We start from the raw sequence: 21551 nt of genomic DNA, 5'->3' as shown, positions 1-21551 counted from the left end.
GCTCGCGTCACCTTGAGTACGCGACAGGCCTATCCATGACAGTTGCAGTGGGTCTTTAAATCGCAAACATGAAGGGTACTGCCACTGCGCCATCGTGCGCCTGTAGTTTCAGCAAGCACCATTCAAAACTGGAACGCAGTAATTACTGCTTGGCGGCAGAAATAGGTAAGATAGCAGTACTTCCCTGGACGACCTCTTTCACAAGGAGCTCCACAGCTACTAAAGGTTCGATTCCCGGGCCGGGATAAATATCTTTATTCATTTAAATTAATACATCTACTGGCTAAAGCACATAAGTCAAATTCATTTGTTACTTCATACATTTCGAACTTTATTCTAGAGGTTATTTAACTTCCAACACTAAAAACAACACAAAAAAATATATAATTATATATTAAAAAATAAAATGTGCTTTAGTCTGCCGATCCTAGATATTTATATGACCTACATTTATGTATTTTGTAGTTGTCTATGTGCGTGCGTGCGTGCGTGCGTGCGTGTGTGTGTACATGGCACCCGTAACACAGAGTTTCCCTAATGCGAGGAGAGTGTGTTAAAAAAAAAAATTCTTGTACTATGAATACCGGAGCTACGGATTTATTCCGGGGCACTACACAGAACACCCAAACCAGAAACAATTTAGAAAAGTACATTTCCCAATTCCCAAATTCATCAGATTTCTATACCAGCGTCTATAGAGCAAACTGTTTTGGCCACCGGGTTCATCAACTTCATTTAATCATGCAACAATACGAACACGAAACACCAAAGTCTATACAAATAAAGGTATAGACCGGGAGAATAGCCTGGCTTCCTGCCAAGTCGATTTTGTCACGAAGCGCGGTAAGCTGATTGAATACTTTATCATATATTAACTACCATCGGTTGATGTAGACAGATCCTACGAAACTCCACTCGCTACGTTTCTGATTCCCCATCCTAATCATCCTAATCAATCCTAATCAATCAGCCTAAGGTTTTGAAGGGTAAGGGTGCTGGTGAAATTATAGGCAGATGGGACTTGTCACAGGTCACTTATGTCTCAGGGCACAGTGGTAGTGCCCCTCAGACTTTGCAATTTTAAGCTCTGAGTGACACAAGTCCCATGTGCATATTGGAAATATAAATTTCAACCGACTTCAAAAAAGAGGAGGTTCTCAATTCGACTGTATTTGTGAACCGCTTCCGCGCACTTTCTGGCAACCGATTTCAATAAAACTTGGAAAATAGATGTGACAATTTTTGAGGTTCGTTTTTTTTAAACAAATAAGTTAAAAATATTTATTTCGATTATAAATCTGGAAAGCAGCAAATTGATATCAATCTGTTACTTTTGCAAAATTGTGCGTGCGTAATTTAGTTCCATAAATTCCGCTTGATTTGATCGTAGCGTAAAAACCGCAGAAGTACCGAACTAGAGGCGTGAGAATGCGTATAGCGGTGGAAACATAAAAATGAATTAATAAACATCACAGCGACATCTGTTGGCCAATTGGAGCGTGGTGTGGTGCTCGTAGATCGAAGACTGTTAAATGGTTAAGGGCGCGTGTACAGACTAAGACATTCAACGTGTCTGCTACAGAAAAGATGAGAAAGGTCTTGTACACGACAAGTAGTTTGTCGGATCTAACCGCGAAAACATGTCGTGTCTGTTGCAGACGAGCAACTGATGAGTGTGTACATGATACGAATGCTTTCGGACAGTCGTGTGTAGGGTAAAATGTGTCAGTGCATTACGAGTCTTCCAGGTAGCTGTCATTTTACTACCGGCTAGGAATAAATATGTTGCTGTATATATTAAGTACTAAGCGACACACTCATTAGTGCATTTTCAGTAAATGTTCATTTACTGATAATAAGGGTAGACAAGATTTTTCTTGTCCGGCGCCTAGACAGTGTACACAATTCGTGAGTCAACGACACGAATTCTCACATAGATCCGGCGTTTTTTCTTATTGTGGACAAGCCGCCCTTACTGTGACTGGTGCAATCCTATATTGTTCCGTCAGGGTAAAAAATAACTTCAATACTAAAAGATAGATAACACTTTAAAAAAGTCCCAGATACAGCGCCATATCTTTCTACATTAGGTTTGATTATAGTGACCCTCCCCGCTGACTCTTAGGGCATACGAGAAGGGCACTATGACAGTGCCCTTCTCGTGTCACGAGCGCAGCGCGAGCAGGGACCGTCTAAGTCAGGTCCTAACCCCAGAACATCCGGTTCTCTGTAAGACTAGTGCCTTAGGTGAGTCGCCCCGGGTGCACATACAGCACCCTCCCTATTTTCCAGATAGGTACCGGAGCTGTAGGCACGCTTACTTCCCGTCGCGCTCCGCACGCCTAACGGTTACCAAAAAGTCGCAGTAAAGTCACTAGTGGAAGAATTCTTCCAGAGACGTACTGCCAACTTACTATTTTTGCCGCCAAGCACTAATGTTAGCATTACTGCGTTACAGTTTTTACAGGCAAATGGAACTTGTAAAATTATCGACTGTGAACTGGCAACCGGTACTATTTAAATTTTCTAAAGATTTCACTTTTTAAAACCATTTTATACTATTTCATACTCCGCAGCGTTGCAAGAAATTCCATCTCAGATACATTTAATTTTGGCGCCAGATTCTATTTGAATCAACTTGTGCTAACTTCTAACCAGATGTTATTATAAATAATGCAAACAATTATTTTCTTCATCATGTAAAATTGTCAAAATTGAGATAGTACCGGTTGCCAGTTCAGTCGTTGTCTCAGGGTGAGGGATGCGGTGGCAGTGCCCCTTAGATCTTTGCTATTTACAGCTCTGAGGGGCATTGCACCTGCTATGGACAGGCGCGTCGTTTAACACCAGGCGTACGACTTGTTCGTTCAGTCATTTGGTATCATAAAAAAATCTCGCTGGATAAATACTTATTTTATTTATGAATCATTCTGCAATATATTGTTTGTATATACCTAATCCAAAATTAAGAAGTGGTGGTAAGAAACCTGTAGCTAATGACAACACCATGTAACACGATTTTTGTTTCTAGACAATCAATATCATTTTCTGATTAGTTTTAATTATTTTAGGACATGTTACAGGCGTGTCGCTTTCCACCAAGCGCACGGCTTGTTCGTCCCGTCACTTTTCGTACGTACAGCGTAGTTTTAAAAAATACAAATAACCAAAATAAATACTAGATATAAAAAACCGTGTGATTTTTCCGAGTATAGGTTGCCAGGTAGTTCACAGATCCGCAGTGCGCGCATCGGACGGATCGTATCAAATAGCTTCGTTTGTGGCAGTGCGTCCACTGTATCCGCAGCAATCGGATTGCCGACGCAACTACTAGATATCGGATTACCGATGCCACTTTTCGTAGCGAGCTGACGAGTGTAACTTGTGAGTGCGAGACAATGGATTTGGAAAGTGATGAAGAACAATTTGTCGTAGTGGCTTGGTTGTTGGCAGAAGAAGAAAGAAGAGAAAAAAAAGGAAACATGATATCTGGATACATGACATATTTAAGAAGAGATCGCGAAGAACATGTAGAACTGCCTCTGTGGCCGAACGGTTACCATGTCGGACTGCCACGGAGAGGTTCCAGGTTCGATTCCCTGGCCGGGAGAAATATTTGTATGGCCTACATTTATTACTCGTGAGTTTGGGTGTTATTTGTGGTTGTCTGTGTTGTTCGTGGCACCCGCGACACAGGGTGTCCCTAGTGCGGGGTTATGTTGAGTGTGCGCGTTATCATTATCAATATCATACGCTATTTCCTGATTTGCTAAACGACGACGCAAAATTCTTCCAGTATTTTCGAAATGCTAAATTTACAATTCTTCTTAACAAAATAGCAAATGACGGCCGGCGCGCGCGCTGGTTGCGTCCACTGTTACGCAATCCGTATGATGTCGTCGCCGCGCATCGAAAAAGTTGCCCCTCCGAGCAACTGCGTCGGCATTACCGAGAGGCCGGTGCGTGCGGTCCGAGAGACGCGGATCATTGGACGCGGTTGTGTGAACTTCTATAGAAAGAATACTAAAATCCTGTGGATCCTGCGGATCTGTGGACGCCTACCTTTAATGGACAGCTTAGAGAAGACTTAATTATTGTCTTTCTGAATATCAAACAAAATTCACAACCGTAGAGCAAGTAGAAAGAACGGTGTCAGGTGGTAGTATAAAAATAGCTTGTCTCAGATTTCTTTACCAACAAAAATTATTTACTTAACACGGGAGGAGGTAAACAATGTTATCGGAACTAAGTGTACGGTGATAACGATAAGGAATTAGAGCATATGTTATTATAATCGCTAAACGGTGAACTCAATCAATTTAATGTATCACTGATAACGGGCTTTACTACCTAGTTTTTTTTCTAAACTACGTAGTGGAGTCGTTATCGGTCACAGACTAATGCTGAACGATAGATGAGGTCGTTCTAGTTTTGATTCTCGGTGGTTTATATGGTTTAGTTCAGAGGTTCTCAGACTTATAACCCTACGTACCCGTCCGCGTCAAAGAACATAATAGCTGATGCCAAACACTGTCGTGTAAACAATTCTGCAGTCTATGAGCATATCATAGAAAAACCTACACATTCAATCAAGTTTGACAAACCCCAGGACCTTGCAAAAGAAGTCCGTTATCTACCCAGGATGCTGCGAGAGGCCATTGAAATTAAAAATCATCCTAATTTGAACAGGGAAGATGGTTTCTCCGTACCACCGGTTTGGGATCTAGTAAAATCGAAAACAGACATAAGACTGCAGTACTGATAAATATGTTTTAATTTATTCTAATTTCATTATTAATTAATAATAAATTTCACTAAAAATTAGCGTAAATTGGAATGTTTGTTGCAAAATTAAAAATAAGGCATTTAGTTAATAACTTTTGTGACTATAGTGAAAAAATAGGGTGGTTTGCATTAATACATAACTGGTTGATGACTGTACCACCTCAGTCAATCGTGTCCACGAAACCTATAAAGGGCCCGAAACGTTGTTTTATTTGAAAAAACAAATATACGCGATTTAAATCCGGAAAAACAGCTTCATTTTGTATGTATCAAATTTCTTAGACGACTGCGAACCCCTTTCAAAAACAGCCATTGAAGAAAATAAGATATCTTTGCTTCATCACCATCAACCCGTTTATACTCCACATTGCTGCTAAAATCGCGTTAACCATTCAGTTGTCTCAGTTCGACACTCATAGGCACTTAGCGTATACACATGTAGCAGTTTATTAATTTGGTTATAATTATGACTGGATTGTTTTTTGTATTGTCGGGACGCAAAAGTTTCCGTAATTATATTGCCCCCGTAGGGCTAAGTTGTGTTTTCTTCTTTTCTGATGAAAAACTGCATTAAAGCCTATATTCTTCTGCATTCTAAGAACAACCTGAAGAGTATATAATTTACGTACCGTCAGCAAAATTTGCAGGCTCAAGCTGTTCTCATATTTTTTACAATACATAGATATATATGTGTGTCTGAAAATGTATAATATGTATATGTAGTATAAATTAAAAGCTAATATACAAAATAGTGTAGATACTCCAACAAATCGCAGTAGAGCTCCTTGTGAAAGAGTTTGTCCAGGGAAGTACTGACACCTTACCTATTTCTGCCGCCAAGTAGTAATGTCAGCATTACTGTGTTTGCACATTAGACTTGTTGCGCAGTGGCAGTGCCCTTCAGATCTTTGCGATTTAAAGTTCTGAGTGGCAGTGCAACTGTTATGGAGAGGCGTGTAGCTTACAATCAGGCGCACGACTTATTCGTCCCGTCACTTGATGTTATAAAAAAAATCTTAGTTTTTAAGTTTATTGAACTGCCATGATGTTCAGTAATTTTTTGTGAAATTACTCCACTAGTTTGTTATAATTATTAATACAAAAATTATTTCGATCCGGCTGCATTCGAATCAGCGCCTTCAAGCGATCCGTGCCAGAAGCTTTCCCAACTGAGTGAGCTACGGAACGATACATCAGACCATACAAATTTTTCTGTGTTTGTTTCGGATTTGGTTTTGTTTTTAACAACTTATTTTGCCATAACGCCATCCATGAGTAATCTATTTCTTCACTCCAAACAAAATACAAAATATTTATCTTTTCTTAATAAACATTGTCTCAATCACTCGTTTACGTATTTGTCAAATTTTTTACAGATAACTCATAGAAACAAGTCTTTTTAGCATGGCTTTATTTTGTTCAATCTGAATGAAGGAAGTTTAGAGGATGGAAAAAAATTGGTTTCCATAGTCTAAGGAAGGAAGCGAAAAACATGTCAAGAAAGTAGCAATCGAAAATGACATCTGTCAACTACTTGACAGTAATATACTGCCATTATACAAATTTGTGCACATATATTGCTATAATCTCCACGTTTTAACAAGCGGCTTGGCTTATCCGAAAACAACAACGTGAAAACTAATCCAAGTTATGCAAAATCAACCTTGGCGCTATGACGATACAAGTGTTTATAGACGTTTGTTCTTTATGATCATATAAGCCTCCAGTTACATCTATGTAACGAGATTGTACAGAGTACATTTTAATAGAAAATTTGTTAAAAGAGCTCGTCCAGGGAAGTACTGCCACATTACCTATTTCTGCCACCAAGCAGTAATGTCAGCCTTACTGTGTTCGGGTTTTGAAGGGTAAAGGTGCTAGTAGATTTTTTCTATGCAAAGAAGGAAGCAAACGAGCAGATAAGTCACTTGATGGGAGGTGGTCATCGTGGCCCATGGACATTTACAACACCAGATGAGCTGCAAATGCGTTGCCAGCCTTTGAGAGCCCTGTAAACACGCTTTTTGAAGAACGCCATGTAATAGCGCTAAGGAAATGCTCCAGGAGGAAGATCATTCCACATCTTGCAGGTTCGAGGAAGAAGCGAACGAGATGCCCGCGTGGTCTTACAATGCCAGGCATCTATGTGGGGATGGACTCTAGTCCTTTGGCGATGATTTTTTGATTAGGTGCGATGGTAGAAACGAGACGATGGCACCAGTTCGAAAAATTCCTCTGAGTACTTCCCAATTACAATCCCATGGGACTTGTCAACTCATGTCTCAGGGTGACAGGCGCAGTAGCAGTGTCCCTCCGATCTTTACGATATAAAGCTTTGGATGGTTCTCCAATTGTTATAGGTACCAGGCGCACGATCTCTTCATCCCGTTACTTAGTATCATAAAAAATACACAACTTGATAAACTTTATATTAAACGCGTAACGTATAAACTAGATACGATACAATAGCTGCGAGAATTACCGAGACTGCGCGAGAATTCTACGAAAGGTATTAAATTACTTACGAGTCGGTACTACCTCAGCTGGAATTCATCATTTTTCCCGTATTGAATCGGTTCTATTGCGTGGGTCCAGCGGCATGGACATTGGCTTTTTTTGCGGAATTAATTTTTTTACAAACGAAATTACAGCCCTTTGAAAAATGTATATCGTATAGTACACGTGTTGTACTTAGTTCAGTTGATATAAAAAAAAAATCATTGGTAATGTAAAGCAACTATTGAATAAAATTTCGAGGTAAGTTTGTGTTTATTTTTCCATCGTTACAATTTTTAGGTATCCCGTTTTCATACCGTACACAATTTTACTACATATTTTTTCCAAAGTAGATGATTCAACACTTTGACTGTTATGCGTAATCAACCAAAGACATTCCAGGTGGTACCGACTCTTAAATTGAACCTTATAATCATGTAGTTGTGCTAATTGGAACTGAGGTGATCTGGGGAACGCGACACTATGTTCGTACTGAACTCGTGTTTACGAAACAAAAGTGACCCTAAGATATTTGCCGTTGTACATAACGATTATGTATTTACATAGTCAGCGCACGTTTTTAGGTCAAATAGGTAATATTGCAAATATTGCGATTTAACAAATGTGCGTAATATAGCACCTCCCCTCACTAGCTGCCATAGCTGTAATTTTTATCATAACTGGGTAGCAGTTAAGAATAAGTTTAGTAGCAGTACACCTCCTTGTAAAAGAGTTAGTCCAGGTAAGCACTGCCACCTTATCTCTTTCTCAATCTTTCATCATCATCATTTATAGCCTGACTTCAACCATTGCTGGATATAGGCCTCCAAGTTTCTGTGCCACTCCCTGCGATCCCGTGCTAATGTCCTGAGACGTCATCCGCCTATGTCGCCGCTGGACGCCCGATGTTCCAGTATCCAATTCTTGGACGCCACTCAGTTGTCGCCTTACTCCATCTGCCATCTTGTCTCCGTATCGGGTGTCCTGCCTAGCTCCACTTTAGCTTTGTGATGCGGTTCCCCACGTCCTTTACCTTAGTTCCGACTTCGAATCTGGATATTGGGAACACGATCTGTAAGCTTGATACCAACTCTCATCCTATACACAGCTTCCTGCGTGAGCGTCCATGTCTCGGCACCGTAAGTCACAGTAAGCAAACTTTACTTTTTCTTAAACTGCCCTGTGGCTGAACGGTTACCATGCCGGACTGCCACGCACAAGTCCCTGGTTCGATTCCCGGGCCGGGAGAAATATTTGCATGGCCTACATTTATTTATCTCGTGAGTTTGGGTGTAATTTGTGGTTGTCTATGTGTGTCCATGGCACCCGCGCCACAGGGTTTCCCAAGTGCGGGGTTAGTGCCGCCAAGCAGTAATGTGAGCAGTACTACGTTCCCGTTTTGAAGAATAATGGTGCTGGTGAAGTTACAGGCACATGAGACTTGTGAACTTAGGCTTGATTCATATCGCGTAGACGCTACGCGACGCGGCGCGGGCTGCATTCAAGCGAGCAATGCAAGATAAACTTTATCTTCAAAACTAATAATATATGTATAAGTAATATTTCAATAGATGTACTTTTCTAACGTGGTTTGGCCTAGGTGGTCTGGGTAACGCCGCGGAGTGAGTTCCGTAGCTCTTGGTTCCGGCACCGATTCCCGGTAGAACCAATTTTGAACGCCCTACACTGGTTGGCGACTTCAGTCATAGCCATAGGTCCTGGTTTCTTCATGATGACTGCCTTCACCGTTAACTAAAGTATAGCTAGTAGACATTCATTCGTACCGCCGACCTCTCAAATGACCGACAACCGCTCTCCCACTGGGATACCACCGCTCTCACCTCGATTGCCCAACATATTTACACTGTAAACGGTAGGTGAAGAGATCCCAGGTTCGCTTGCCGATTTCTAATGAATGAATGAAATATTGTAAGTTGACATGTACAAAATGAGTAGGTATAGTTTCACTGTGTCCGGCCAAATATTTGGTATACAAATATATTGAACGTATATTTGGTATATGAATATTATAATACAAACATAATTACCGGTATTGACAATATAAAAAAAAAAAAAAAAATATATATATATATAGTATATTGCATTTTATAAAGTGCGCCTACCGCAGCTCTCTGCAGCAGTTTGTTTAATGAAATGTTGCCTTATTTTGTAGACGATAAAGTTAAAGTTGCATTGCTCGTTTTAACGTAACGCCGCGTCGCGTCACGTAGCATCTACGCGATACGAATCAAGCCTTATGTGTCAGGGTGACAGCGCAGGGGCAGTGCCCCTAAAACCTCTGTACACGACTTATTTGTCCCGTCACTTATTATTATAAAAACAAGGAGCTCACACGAAAGTGTTACGCCTCATTGTGTTATTTAGATAAGTAAAATTTATAAAATTCCATTATCAGTCAGAGGCATTGATTACTGTCTTTTTATCTGTTTATCGTAATTTAATATTTGCATTGAATTGAGATCTAGTCGCTGGGCGCGAATATAATCGAAATTAGGCTACAACCACAAAAAAATAGGGTTCAACAACGATTGGTGTATTCAACACGATGTTTTCCCTTAACGAAAGTTTTTGCTACTGAATATTCACTCTTTTTTTTATAATATCAAGTAACGGTATGAACAAGTCGCCTGATGGTAAGCTACACGCCTGTCCAAAACAGTTGCAGTGACATTCAGAGCTTTAAATCGTAAAGAACTGAGGGGCACTCCCACTGCGCTTGACACCTTGAGACGTAAGTTGACAAGTGCCACGTGCCTGTAATTTCACCCGTACCCTTCCAAAGTAATGCTCACATTCATCAGCTCAGATCACATTACTGCTTGAGAGCAGAAATAGGTAAGGTAGCAGTAGGAGCTTCCCTGGACGAACTTTTTCACAAGCAGCTCTACTGCTAACCTCTCATTTACAGAAATGTTTATTTACAAAAAGCAACCCATGGAGCTTCTTACTCAGTCTTCTCAGTGGAATCTGCCTTACGGATGTGTGGTGTGAAATAAAAATACATTAATAAAGATATTTAACCTCAAAATACGCGACTAGGTATTCGACACCGACTTGAACTGTTTGCGTCCCCAGACAGTGTCCGCACGAAACACGTCTGTAACTCCCCCATGCCTGGAGATCTTGCCTTGCTCTAGACTCTCCTGGACGAGATCCGTGATACTGATGTGCTCACCGACAAGTTACCGAAACCAATATATAATTTTGAATTTTTTTTTTTAACAACTACTCGACATGATGATAGAATGTACTTAATTAACATTATTGGTTATCATTATTTTATACTTTTATTTTCTTTCTGTCATATTGTTCGCATTGTAATTTTATCGAACTTGAATTAAGCAAAATTCCTCTCCTAGGAAACGACGCAAGCCCAGCCGATAGGCCTAAATTACACGCAAAAATAAATCAATTAGGATAAACAGATAAAAACGAAAAAAGATAAAAGTTTTAGGGGATTTTAATGGCTTTAGCTGATAAGCGGATTTAATGGATTATTTTATCTTACTAATATGAAGGCGTGACATGTACATGTTATATATTTACGAAGAAAAAATGTGACTCCAGTTCATGTTGATAGGAATACGTAGAAAATAAATTGTAATTTATTTTTATACTTACTGGACATATTATTTTGACAATACTCTGTGTTAAATGTTTGTTTTTGAACCCCACACGCAAAAATAGGGGGTTATTACTTTGAAGGAGGGATCGAAGTGATAGTTATCTTGATAAATATAATATCAATAAAATATAATAATAAATTTCTTTGCCCCAATAAGCCGCCACCTTTATTAGTTGCCTGTAGCAGGTCAGCCGGTTGGACACTATGGGTACGAAAGCAAGAGAGACATACTTTGTGTGGAGGATCCGCAAGCACCTCTGTGCGGGACTCCGAGCTGAACATCTAGATTACCCGGATCGGACGAAATCTCTCTCACTGGCGAATCTGGAGCCATATAAGGCAAAGGTCAGTCTGAGAAGTGGTGATGCTCCGGAAGGAGGCTGTCTTGAGTGAGCGATGGTCGTTCCCATTCAGCGACTGCGGGGGGCTCCGACCGCAAATAACCATGGCAACCGCAGCCGGAGAACAACAGACGATGTCGCCTCTCTGGTGCTTACTTTCCAGTAAGCATAGTCCATCCTGAATCCCTCCCGTTCGAGCACCCGACTACTGCCCTCCACTAACTAAAACGTGGTTAAATAAGTAAATATTTTTTTGAGACATCGTAAAAGACCTTAACGCAGTTTTAGTATATTGAAATTGTTATTTCAGCTACGTATCGATAGGTTAAGTTCCGATAACTCGAACACGTTAACTAATATTAACTGTTTTTAAAAGACAATTTTGTTTTGCTATTTAAAACGGATATTTGACCATTTGTCACTAAACCACGCTTTAGTTACTTGACGGCAGAGCAGGCCACCGTGCGGTTTTAGCCGGTACTAGTCCGGTTAACTATAACTTAACTTCCCTGCTGCCTCCGCGGCGGAAAGGTATTCATGAAGATTTCGCCACAAAAAAAGGTCCATTTCACCATGTCGTCTTTACATCGGCCAACTTTCATATAGACTACTGCAACTTGCTGGCCCTATACTGGTTGGCCGTGATAAATTGCCTCCGTGGCCTAACGGTTACCATGCCGGACTGCCACGCAGAGGTCCCAGGTTCGATTCCCGGGCCGGGAGAAATAGTTGTATGGCCTACAATTATTTCTCACGTGAGTTTGGATGTAATTTGTGGTTGTCTACGTGTGTGTCCATGGCACCCGCGACACAGGGTTTCCCTAGTGCGAGGCTATGTTGAGTGTGTGCGTTATTTATTATTTATTTAGTCATAGCCATAGGTGCTGGTTTCTTCATGATGACTGCCTTCACCGTTAACTAAAGTGTAGCTAGTAGACATTCATTCGTACCGCTGACCTCTCAAATGACCGACAACCGCTCTCCCATTGGGATACCACCGCTCTCACCTCGATGGCCCAACATATTTACACTGTAAACGGTAGGTGAAGAGATCCCAGGTTCGATTACCGATTTCTAATGAATGAATGAAATATTACAGTTAAAATACAATACAATAGCTTAAGTATAATAGTAGTAGTAAGTTAATGTGCAACAGGCGGCCTTATTTCTATGTAGTAATTTCTTCCAGGCAACCTTAGAATAGACTTTTCGGATATATGTAAAAAGGGTACAACCAAAGAATATCATCATAAGTGCACTACATAATAAGTAATGATAAAAATATATACATATTGTAGATAGACATACATACGAGTATACATATAAATAGTAATAATATTAATTAGTGTTGCAACGAATAGTATTTCGCCTTCAGGCTGAATACCGAATATTCGGCTCGGAGCGAGGCCGAATAGCCGAATATTCGGCCAAACTATTCGACCTGATTAATGAATGATCTTACGAAAATTGGCGCGCAAACCGCATTATAGCAAAGTATATGTATATATGTGTATGTATGTGTGTGTGTGTACATATATATATACGCTTTGCTATAACGCGGTTTGCGCAGTTAAGTTAAATGAAACCAGTAATGATTCATGATTTTGTAAAAAGAAATGAAAAAGGAAATGTTATTTTCAAGTCTATAATTCAAATTTATGACATCTTAACGAAGAAAGTAATTGTTTATTTCAGTCACTTTTATTAACTTTCAAAAATTTTATTTTATTTTCATTTGCAAATAATAAGTACGAGGTTGATTTTGTTAGCGTTTATTTAATCATGATTTCATGGACAAAATTAGTAGGTAATGTTCATTTGATTTGTTATTTTTTTATTTTATGTCACAAAAGTTACTATTTGTGATAATTTAGGTACTGTATTTTCTTATTTCTTCCTTTTGTTTTTAGGTATTCGGCCGAATAGTGATTTAATATTCGGTATTCGGCCGGATAAGCCGAATACCGAATAGTAACCGAATATTCGTTGCAACTCTAATATTAATACATACATAACAATAAATACATAATAATATTAAATGCTTATATATACTTATAAAGGAAAAAGAAACATGAAGTATAAATATAGGGAATAAAATAAGCATAGTAGGGGCAGACGAAACTTAGAAGTTGAGGAAGTGATCTTTGACACGTTGTTTGTAGGAATCAAGAGAAGGGGATCGTCGAATCGATTCAGGGAGAGAATTCCACAATCTGGTCGTAGAAATGGTAATAGAGTTGGAATAAAAGTTAGATGTATGAGAGTATCAGAGGAGCGAAGGGGACAGCAGAGTGTAGAAGAGTGGAAAGTAAAGCGATCTTTAAGATAAGAAGGCGTAAAGGGAGGCGTAAGATAAGGACGCGTTCTAAATTGTTTCAGGGGACCTATTCCCGTTCTCCATCGGACATTTACGCAATTAATGCCAGACCAAATGAAAACACGCGTGATGCGAATGAAGCTTCATACTTGACATTGTCTTTTCTCATTGACCAGAACCAGCCGTGACCATGGGCTCGAAACGTTAGTTTGTTGCTAAAAAAAAACAAATATACGCGATTTAGATACGAAAAAAGTACTTTCAGCTCCAAAATTAAGATCCAATAGCTGACGAAAAAAAATATTTCCAAATGCTATTAATTTTCACCCCGTAAGCCTTATAATAAAACCTTAGTAATCAGCTAAATTGAAAATAATACCTTGTTTATCGATAATCTTTATACGGCTTCTGTTTACCACTGTATCGCAGGACAATATCCCGTTACATTTAGACGATAACCTTTATCTCGAAGTCAACAAACACGTGGTTAGATGCATTTAAAAGAAATACTAGTCTTGGTTTCCAGAAGTAACGAATTAACAATTGTTTCAAATTTAGAAAAAACGTTTTCTAGCAAACCGTGGCAGACGCAATGCTAACTAAGCCACCGAACGAACCAGCGGACATTATGAATTTTCCTATGTGCTTGTTGGAAGTCTTTGTTTTGGTTTTTAACGATTTTTCTGCCGTAGTGCCATCTGTGAGAAATCTATTTCTTCACTCAGCCAGGGACATACCTTTACAGCTACCAGCAGCTGACTAGAGATGTCGCTTTATCCTTGTTTATATTGGCAATGTTAATATTATTTTCTCTTTTATTTAGATGAAGTTATAATGAAACAAATTTATCTTATTTTATCTCAAGACGTACGGTGTGATATCATCCTTGGTAAATATTCCTTTCAGACGTACTAAGCGCTTTTCGTCGTCAGACAAAGAATGGAATTCCCTCTTTGCGCCTGAGTTTCCGAGCACATACAACCTGAGTATCTTTAAGGTACGATTAAATAGGCATCTTCTGGGCGAGCTCGTATCATCGCAGACCCATCTTGCTCCAGAGCTAGGTAGTCATGACTAATCCATTTCAAACTTAAAATAATTATATATTTCTTTAACTAACTAAATACCAATATAGCGGATTAATTCCCTAATTTGCTACCCTTAGAGGTGGAATATTTTTAACCGACTTCAAAAAAGGAGAAAAAGGAGGTTCTCAATTCGACTGTACGTCTTTTTCTGTTCAGATAGGTGCCGGAGAGCTGGAGGCACGCTCACTTCCCGTTGAGCATTGCACAACTAGCGGTTGTCACCGCTGAGCCGTCGACTCTAAGGGTCGTATTCCAGAACTCTACTCAATGCTCAAGTCAGGATTTGAGCAGACTTGGGTTTGATTTCAAGCACTGGAAATACGACCCTAATGGCAAGGACTTGAGTATGATTTTCAGTGCTCACTGCAATACTCAATCTCCTCATCGGTGGCGGAGCTGTAAGGCACGCTCACTTCCCGACGCCGATAGACGTCTCTCCAATTCCCAATCACCTAAGCGGCTGGAGGGACCGGAGGATATCTACTTACTCTTGCTTGCTTACTCTCTACTAGCTCTCCGGGCTAGTGCCGGAGATGTTAGTCGCAGTCTCCTGCGACAATATTCAGAAACAGTTTCTAACTTTAAGGGGCAATTCACGTGTCCCGCGCGTCTCCTCGCTTCAGGCCCTCAACTAGACCGCTACTAAGACGCCCCAGCCACATGCTACTGAGGCAGACAAACATGTCTATCTCTGCAGTTCACCACAAACCTCACCGAGTCCATACCCAAGTCCAGGTCCACCAGAGACGCCCGTGAAGGTGTATCACTGGCGAAGGGCTTGACCTGGACGCCAGACCAGCTAAAACTTAGATTTCAAACCAATTGGCCCACCGGAAATCTAACATCCTCATCTAGCACCCACAGTGCGAATTATTAAGCTACCAAAGTCATCAAATAATGCAGCGAATGGATATCTATAATTTTTGCAGTGGGTTACAATCTAGGTAGTACGTATGATACAACACATTAAGTTAGATGTTAAATCTACATAACTGGCCTACCTTGACGCAAGGCAATATTATGATGTTTTGCATAATCTTAGCATAATTATATTTATTATGCTAATTCATATGTTATATAGTGTTTTGAAATTGTGGAAATATAAGTAAGTAGTTATTTATGCTGCAGTTTCACTGTGTGATATGTTACAATTACACGCCTGGAAAAATTTTGTTGATTGTCCGGATAAGTTGAAAAGAATGTACACTTTTAATAAGATAGATTGTGATTGCTGGCCTCCCTGCCATAAGTAGCGCGTTTGTATTACGGTAACTATTTTTTATTTAATTTTTCAATAACTTTTTTTGTAGCAATAAGAGCTAGTTGTAAAATAGTTTATCCAGGGAAGTACTGCCACCTTATGTCTTAGGGTGACAGGAGCAGTGCCCTCAGATCTTTGCTATTTAGCTCTGAGTGACACTGCAACTATTATGGACAAGCGTGTAGCGTACCATCAGGCGCACGACTTGTTCGTATCGTCACTTGATAATATGAAAAAAAAAATTCGAGACATTGGCACCTAAAGTTTTATTGTCACCTAAAAAAATGTCAATTACGCTAATTTTGCTTTAATGAAACTGAAAGTAAACAAGACATAAAAAAACGGATTAGAGAGAGTTGTAGATGTCGTTATGCTGATTTCAGCTAATGTGTTAAAACTCAATTTTGGTAAAAATGTTGATTATGTTAGTTAAGATGAGGAGAGCAGGTTGTAAAGTTCTGAAATGTTCATTTTGTACCTGGGTCATATAGTGATACGGCATTATAAAACATAAAGAAAAGGAATTTGTTTATTTTTCTTTTTAAATTGTCTCCATATACGATCAATTGTTAAATCATTATCAGATCTGTGCATAATATTAATCTGGTGTGGACTAAAAAGTTCTGTGACACTTTTCTTTCTCAATTATTTACCAGAGATTGAATAGACAGAAGACATTGAAATGTCAAGGAAATGTTTTATTACTTCATGACAGTGTATTAAGAAAATTGTAAGTAAAAACATTTTTTTTTTGTTGTTTTTTTTGCCAACATGCAATCAGTCTAATATGAGACCTTAAGCATTTAAGTTTTTGATATATTTTGGCATGACAGGCATACCGTTCTAACGTTGGGATGCCTTTATGTGGAAAACTGATCAGCTCAGTTAGTTGAATCCCAAAAAAAGTCAAAATATTATTATTTTGTTTCGACTTTTTACGTTTTATGTTTAAACCATTTTACGGTCTGCCTGTACAATACATTTTGAGAAGTTATCTTCTCTAGTCAGCAATTTGGTTGGAATTGCTTTAGTTGTTATTTGTCCAAAAGAAAGCCTAATTTTTTTTTCTGTCAGTCTACATCTGGCTGCAAATAGTGTGTACTACGTAGTGTGGCTGTAAGATCAATTTGAGAAAAGCACTTTTCTAAATTGCTTATTCCATTGCTCTGGTACTCATACAGGGAATTCCCTAATTTGAGTATTCTGGCAAAAAAAAAATCCTGGAAATCAGATAGAGGTATTATTTATTCACTCTGTGTATATTACTTCTTTGAAGTTTGTCTTGGCAAATAAATGTAAAGTAAAAGTATTTAAAGAAAACTTTAAAATTGCCAAAATATATTCAAAATAGGGAAAGATAGAAGTTTTCAGACATTGTTAACACATAATAAGATAATAAAAAAAGATATATTTTTTAAATCTTCTAAGTGTTTGTCTTTAAGGTCTTCATCGACGTGATTTTCTTCTTTTGCATTATATATATTTACTTTGAACCTTTTACTTGTTGCATCTACCACACACAATCTCCAATAAATATGTTGAATACGAAAATTAAATATCGCACATATATGCCAAGTCTGCACCAATGTATATTTGATATTTCAACGAGATTACATAAAAACTAGAAATTATAGCTAAATAAACATCTAAAAATAAAAGTCCGCGTGGCTGTATGAAAGTTAAGCCAAAGTTAATAATTGTGAACTTACCGTGCTTATTTGTTTTTTTTTTTTTACTAAAACATTTCTAATGCGTTAAATATTCGGAGTCAAACTAGTATTAAAAAAAATAATTAAACAATTCGAAAATGAATCAAATTTGAACAATGTTCTATTATTTTAGCGAACACTTTCACTTATAAGATGATATCTCGTGATAAATGCGAAGGCACAAAATGCCTTATTGCAGTGTCTATTCAACACAGCCAAATTTTAACACAGAATTCTAAGGAACACCACTTACTTGTTAATTGTTACACGCTTTCAAACGTCTATATTGTAGAGAAATCACAAAACAGGTAATTACGATAAGAATGTAGTGATAAAACAGAAAATAATAATTGTATCTTTTGTTCGGGCACACGTATCACATCACACAATATGGTTACCTAGTCACACTATTGTTAGCAATATTTTACAACTTAGCGTCACTGAAAAAAGTCACACGCGGAATTATAGAAGTAGTCCACAAGTTTAATCAAGCGTACAGAAAAATAATACACCCGATCAGTTGGCAGCGATCGGCACAAAAATAATCTTTTGAATTGATTGATTGATTTGTGGAACTATTCTTTTTTCATTTTAGTTCGGTCAATGAACGAATAGAAATACGTCATTTTCGTGATTTTCGTTCGAAAGGACCTTTTGGAAACCGGCGATGAGTGTAGCCATTTCAATTTAATATTTATTCACTGTTGGGAGATGCAAGTGAAATGAAAACCGTAAACGAGAACATATTACTTGTGTTCACGTAGCAATTTTACGGTATCGATTTTGTTGCCATCCTCGTCTTTCTTGTAGTGGTTCGAAGATCTCGGGTCTCTTTCTCGCTGATAAAGTTAAACAGTTGAAGGTTACGTGGAACATCCTTAAGTTGTCAAAACAATTTGTTGTTCCTCCGTTTTTGGCTTCTTTTTGTATTTAATTTATTTAATTGAAAAGTGAAATCGGAGTTAATTTCAATAATTGTGTATTAAGCTTGGGGTTTAACTAGTTATTTTTAAGTTCTCATCCACAGCTGTTTTCCAAACAACCTACAAACATGGAAGATCCATCTACAACAGAAAGTGTAGAAAACAGCGGGAAAGATGCAGAAAAGGTTGAATTTAAGAAACCAGTTCTTATAGGCCGGATAGGTAAACTTCCGAAGAAAGCAAAAACTGACCAAGAAAAGGCGGCGGAAGAAAAAATCGATGTTACACCGCCGGAACCTACATCAGAATCGAATGCAAAAAGTTCTCTCCCTCCTGCAGTGTTGTTGAAAGAATTATCCACTCCTATACCTTACAAGGAACCTAAATGGTCGGGTCTGTGCCCTGATGGTAAATAACTATTATTCTTTGCTATAAAGTGACCTCCGTGGTCGAGTGTAAGGGTGCTAGTCAAATTACAGGCACATGGGACTTGTCAACATACTTATATCGCAGGGTGCAGTGGCAGTACCCCTCAAACCTTTGCGAACTAAAGCTCTGAATGGCACTGCAACTGCTAATGATTGGTGTGTTGCTAAAGGCCTGGGCTGTAAACTGTATACAATGTAATGTAACTGGTTACAACAGGCGAAAGGTTTCGCGTGGCGGCCGCCCAGTTACCACGCCTTCATGGACATTAATAGCGAATCTGAATTCTATTTACTGGGCAACAACATTTAAATTCCTCTGAATAATACAAACGCACCGTCGCCGCGCGGTCGCAGCATACACCAGATTCAAGCCAGACTCGCCCGCATGCCCGGGACACTCATTTAAGTTAAAACTTAAAAGCTAAATAAATAGAGGGTACTTTGCCATGACAGTTAGAGGCATGTGGTCGCTGGCTAAAGCTAGAAGATAATACCTCACTCTGAAATGTGATACCAGAATTTTATATAGAATTTATTATACACTCTAGTGTATTATTTGATGGTTATATAAATATACTATTGCCTATTCCTGGTGTCTAGGGCTAGATTAAAGCCTATTTCTGCTACAGATCTGATTAATTTTTTGCCCCATACTTGAACAGACCCAACGCACCTGTCTTCTACTGGAATAGGCTTGGACTAAAGTACCTCAGTAGCTCTTCAATTGTTTTCATATGTCAAATACCTGTACTAATAAAGCCATCAGAAGATATAAGTATTGTAAATGATAAATATCTGCAAATGATAATTTACAACGAATGGAGACTGCCTTGTCATGGCAAAATATGCTCTATTTACTTAGCTTTTATGTTTTAACTCTAATGAACGTCCTGAACACAAACAGCATGCGGGCGAGGCTAGTTTGAATTTGGTCTACATGGCAGCCAGATGGTAGTATTATTCGAAGGAATTTAAATGTTGTCGCCTAGTAAATACAATTCAGATTCGACTTTCATGTATATGGAGGCGTGGTAACCGTGGAAACCAAAGTGTTTCAGGCCTCAGTAAAAAGTAGAAAAAAAAACTAATTATAATATGTGATTTCAGGTACAAACTATGCACTAGAAGTCTTGAAGTCTGGCATGATAATGGAAACAATAGAGTTGACTAAAAAAGCGTACTACGTGTTTGGGAGACTGGCTAATTGTGATGTTGTTATGGCACATCCCACTATTTCCAGGTAATATTTATCAATAAATCCTCTTTAGTAGTAGATAGTTCTTAGTCTGAAGTTGTGTAGTGGCAATCACATTAATGCAAATGTGGTGTAGGATGGTCTGCGGCAAGATAAATTAACGACCTGACCAGAGTTATCACTTGTCCTTTTTTTGAAGTCGGTTAAAAATTGAACACCATCTATAGCAGAAGCATTTATCGACTGCAATAATGCACGGCCCTTAAACAAAAGGCCAGTACCTGCTTATGAGTGGGAAAGGCGAGCGCAATATCGCTGTCCCACTTCGATAATTTATGGCCATGTCTCCAGCGCGAGTGAGTAAATAATCTTACAGTATGAATCCAAGAGACTGAAGTCATTTATTATTATTAATGTAGTCTATAGGTCACAATCATTTTCTTTGTCTAGACATCACGCAGTCCTCCAATACAAAGCATTTGCTGAAGAAAACGAACGCCCAAGCGGGTGGTACCTTTACGACCTGGGCAGTACGCATGGCACGTTTCTGAACAAGGAGCAGTTGAAGTCTAGTCATTACGTAAGGGTCAGAGTTGGACATCAGATCAAGTTTGGTACCAGTACAAGGACTTTTATTGTATTGGTGAGATTTTTATAATGTTTATTATTTTTTGACCTGATATATCAGTGAGCATATTACAAGTATAATATTGTGATATATCCTCGGGGATGAAAGGCGCGTATCTACACGAAACCAAATATTATTATTATTTGCTCTTCGAGCTGATGTGTGTATATCACTGCACTTGTATATTGTTTTCAAAATATTTATCAAGTCTAGCTTTGAATCTGTCAGAGCACGGATTATTGTTTCTGGGAGCGAATTCCACAAGTTCATAACGCGAAGTGGCAAGAAGTATTTTCTGTAGTTGCTAGCACATGCAGGCTTGGTTAGCTTCAGAGAAAGACCTCTCAATTAGCAGTTGTGATGAATTAGGTACATATCCTTCATGTTACGCATCTTGTAGTGCCCATTAAGTATTTTGTAAGTCTCTATGAGATCTTGTTTCCTTTGTTGTTCCAAAATACTCAATTTTAGTAATTTGTTTTTAAGGACTCAATTCATTGCTCTCTCCTGAACCTTCTCCAACTTAAAAATGTCTTTTTTTAAATAAGGACACCAAATTTGAAAAGCATATTCCAGGAATGGACGTATGTAGGTTTTGTATATTTGGATAAGTAACTCCTTGGTAAATATTACAGGAGAAGGTGTTGACGTTATTACGTTTTCAGGAGTTTATTAACTTTCTCATGAATTTATTATCTTATTGCCAAATACAGTTCTAAAAAGTGTCATGTAGT

General features: G+C 38.7%; 2 protein-coding genes across 2 annotated transcripts in view; one reads left to right on the top strand and one right to left on the bottom strand.

The window, feature by feature from the left end:
- The window catches only part of LOC113232166, a 194754-nt gene extending 176417 nt beyond the window's left edge, over positions 1-18337 (bottom strand). Inside the window, exon 1 of the mRNA XM_026466804.1 lies at positions 17897-18337. The gene's annotated coding sequence lies outside the window, so the exon portion shown is untranslated. The remainder of the gene's footprint in view (positions 1-17896) is intronic.
- A 308-nt stretch (positions 18338-18645) lies between these two features.
- Positions 18646-21551, top strand: part of LOC113232234 (kanadaptin) — a 19955-nt gene continuing 17049 nt past the window's right edge. The window contains exons 1-3 of the mRNA XM_026466896.1: positions 18646-18974; positions 20102-20234; positions 20640-20832. Of these exons, the coding sequence (XP_026322681.1) occupies positions 18695-18974; positions 20102-20234; positions 20640-20832 (606 nt within the window). The 5' untranslated portion in view covers positions 18646-18694. The remainder of the gene's footprint in view (positions 18975-20101; positions 20235-20639; positions 20833-21551) is intronic.

The sequence above is a fragment of the Hyposmocoma kahamanoa genome, unplaced genomic scaffold, assembly GCF_003589595.1.
Source record: "Hyposmocoma kahamanoa isolate Upper Pololo Valley unplaced genomic scaffold, ASM358959v1 67, whole genome shotgun sequence".
Taxonomy (NCBI): domain Eukaryota; kingdom Metazoa; phylum Arthropoda; class Insecta; order Lepidoptera; family Cosmopterigidae; genus Hyposmocoma; species Hyposmocoma kahamanoa.
This window is presented reverse-complemented; position numbering and strand designations above follow the sequence as displayed.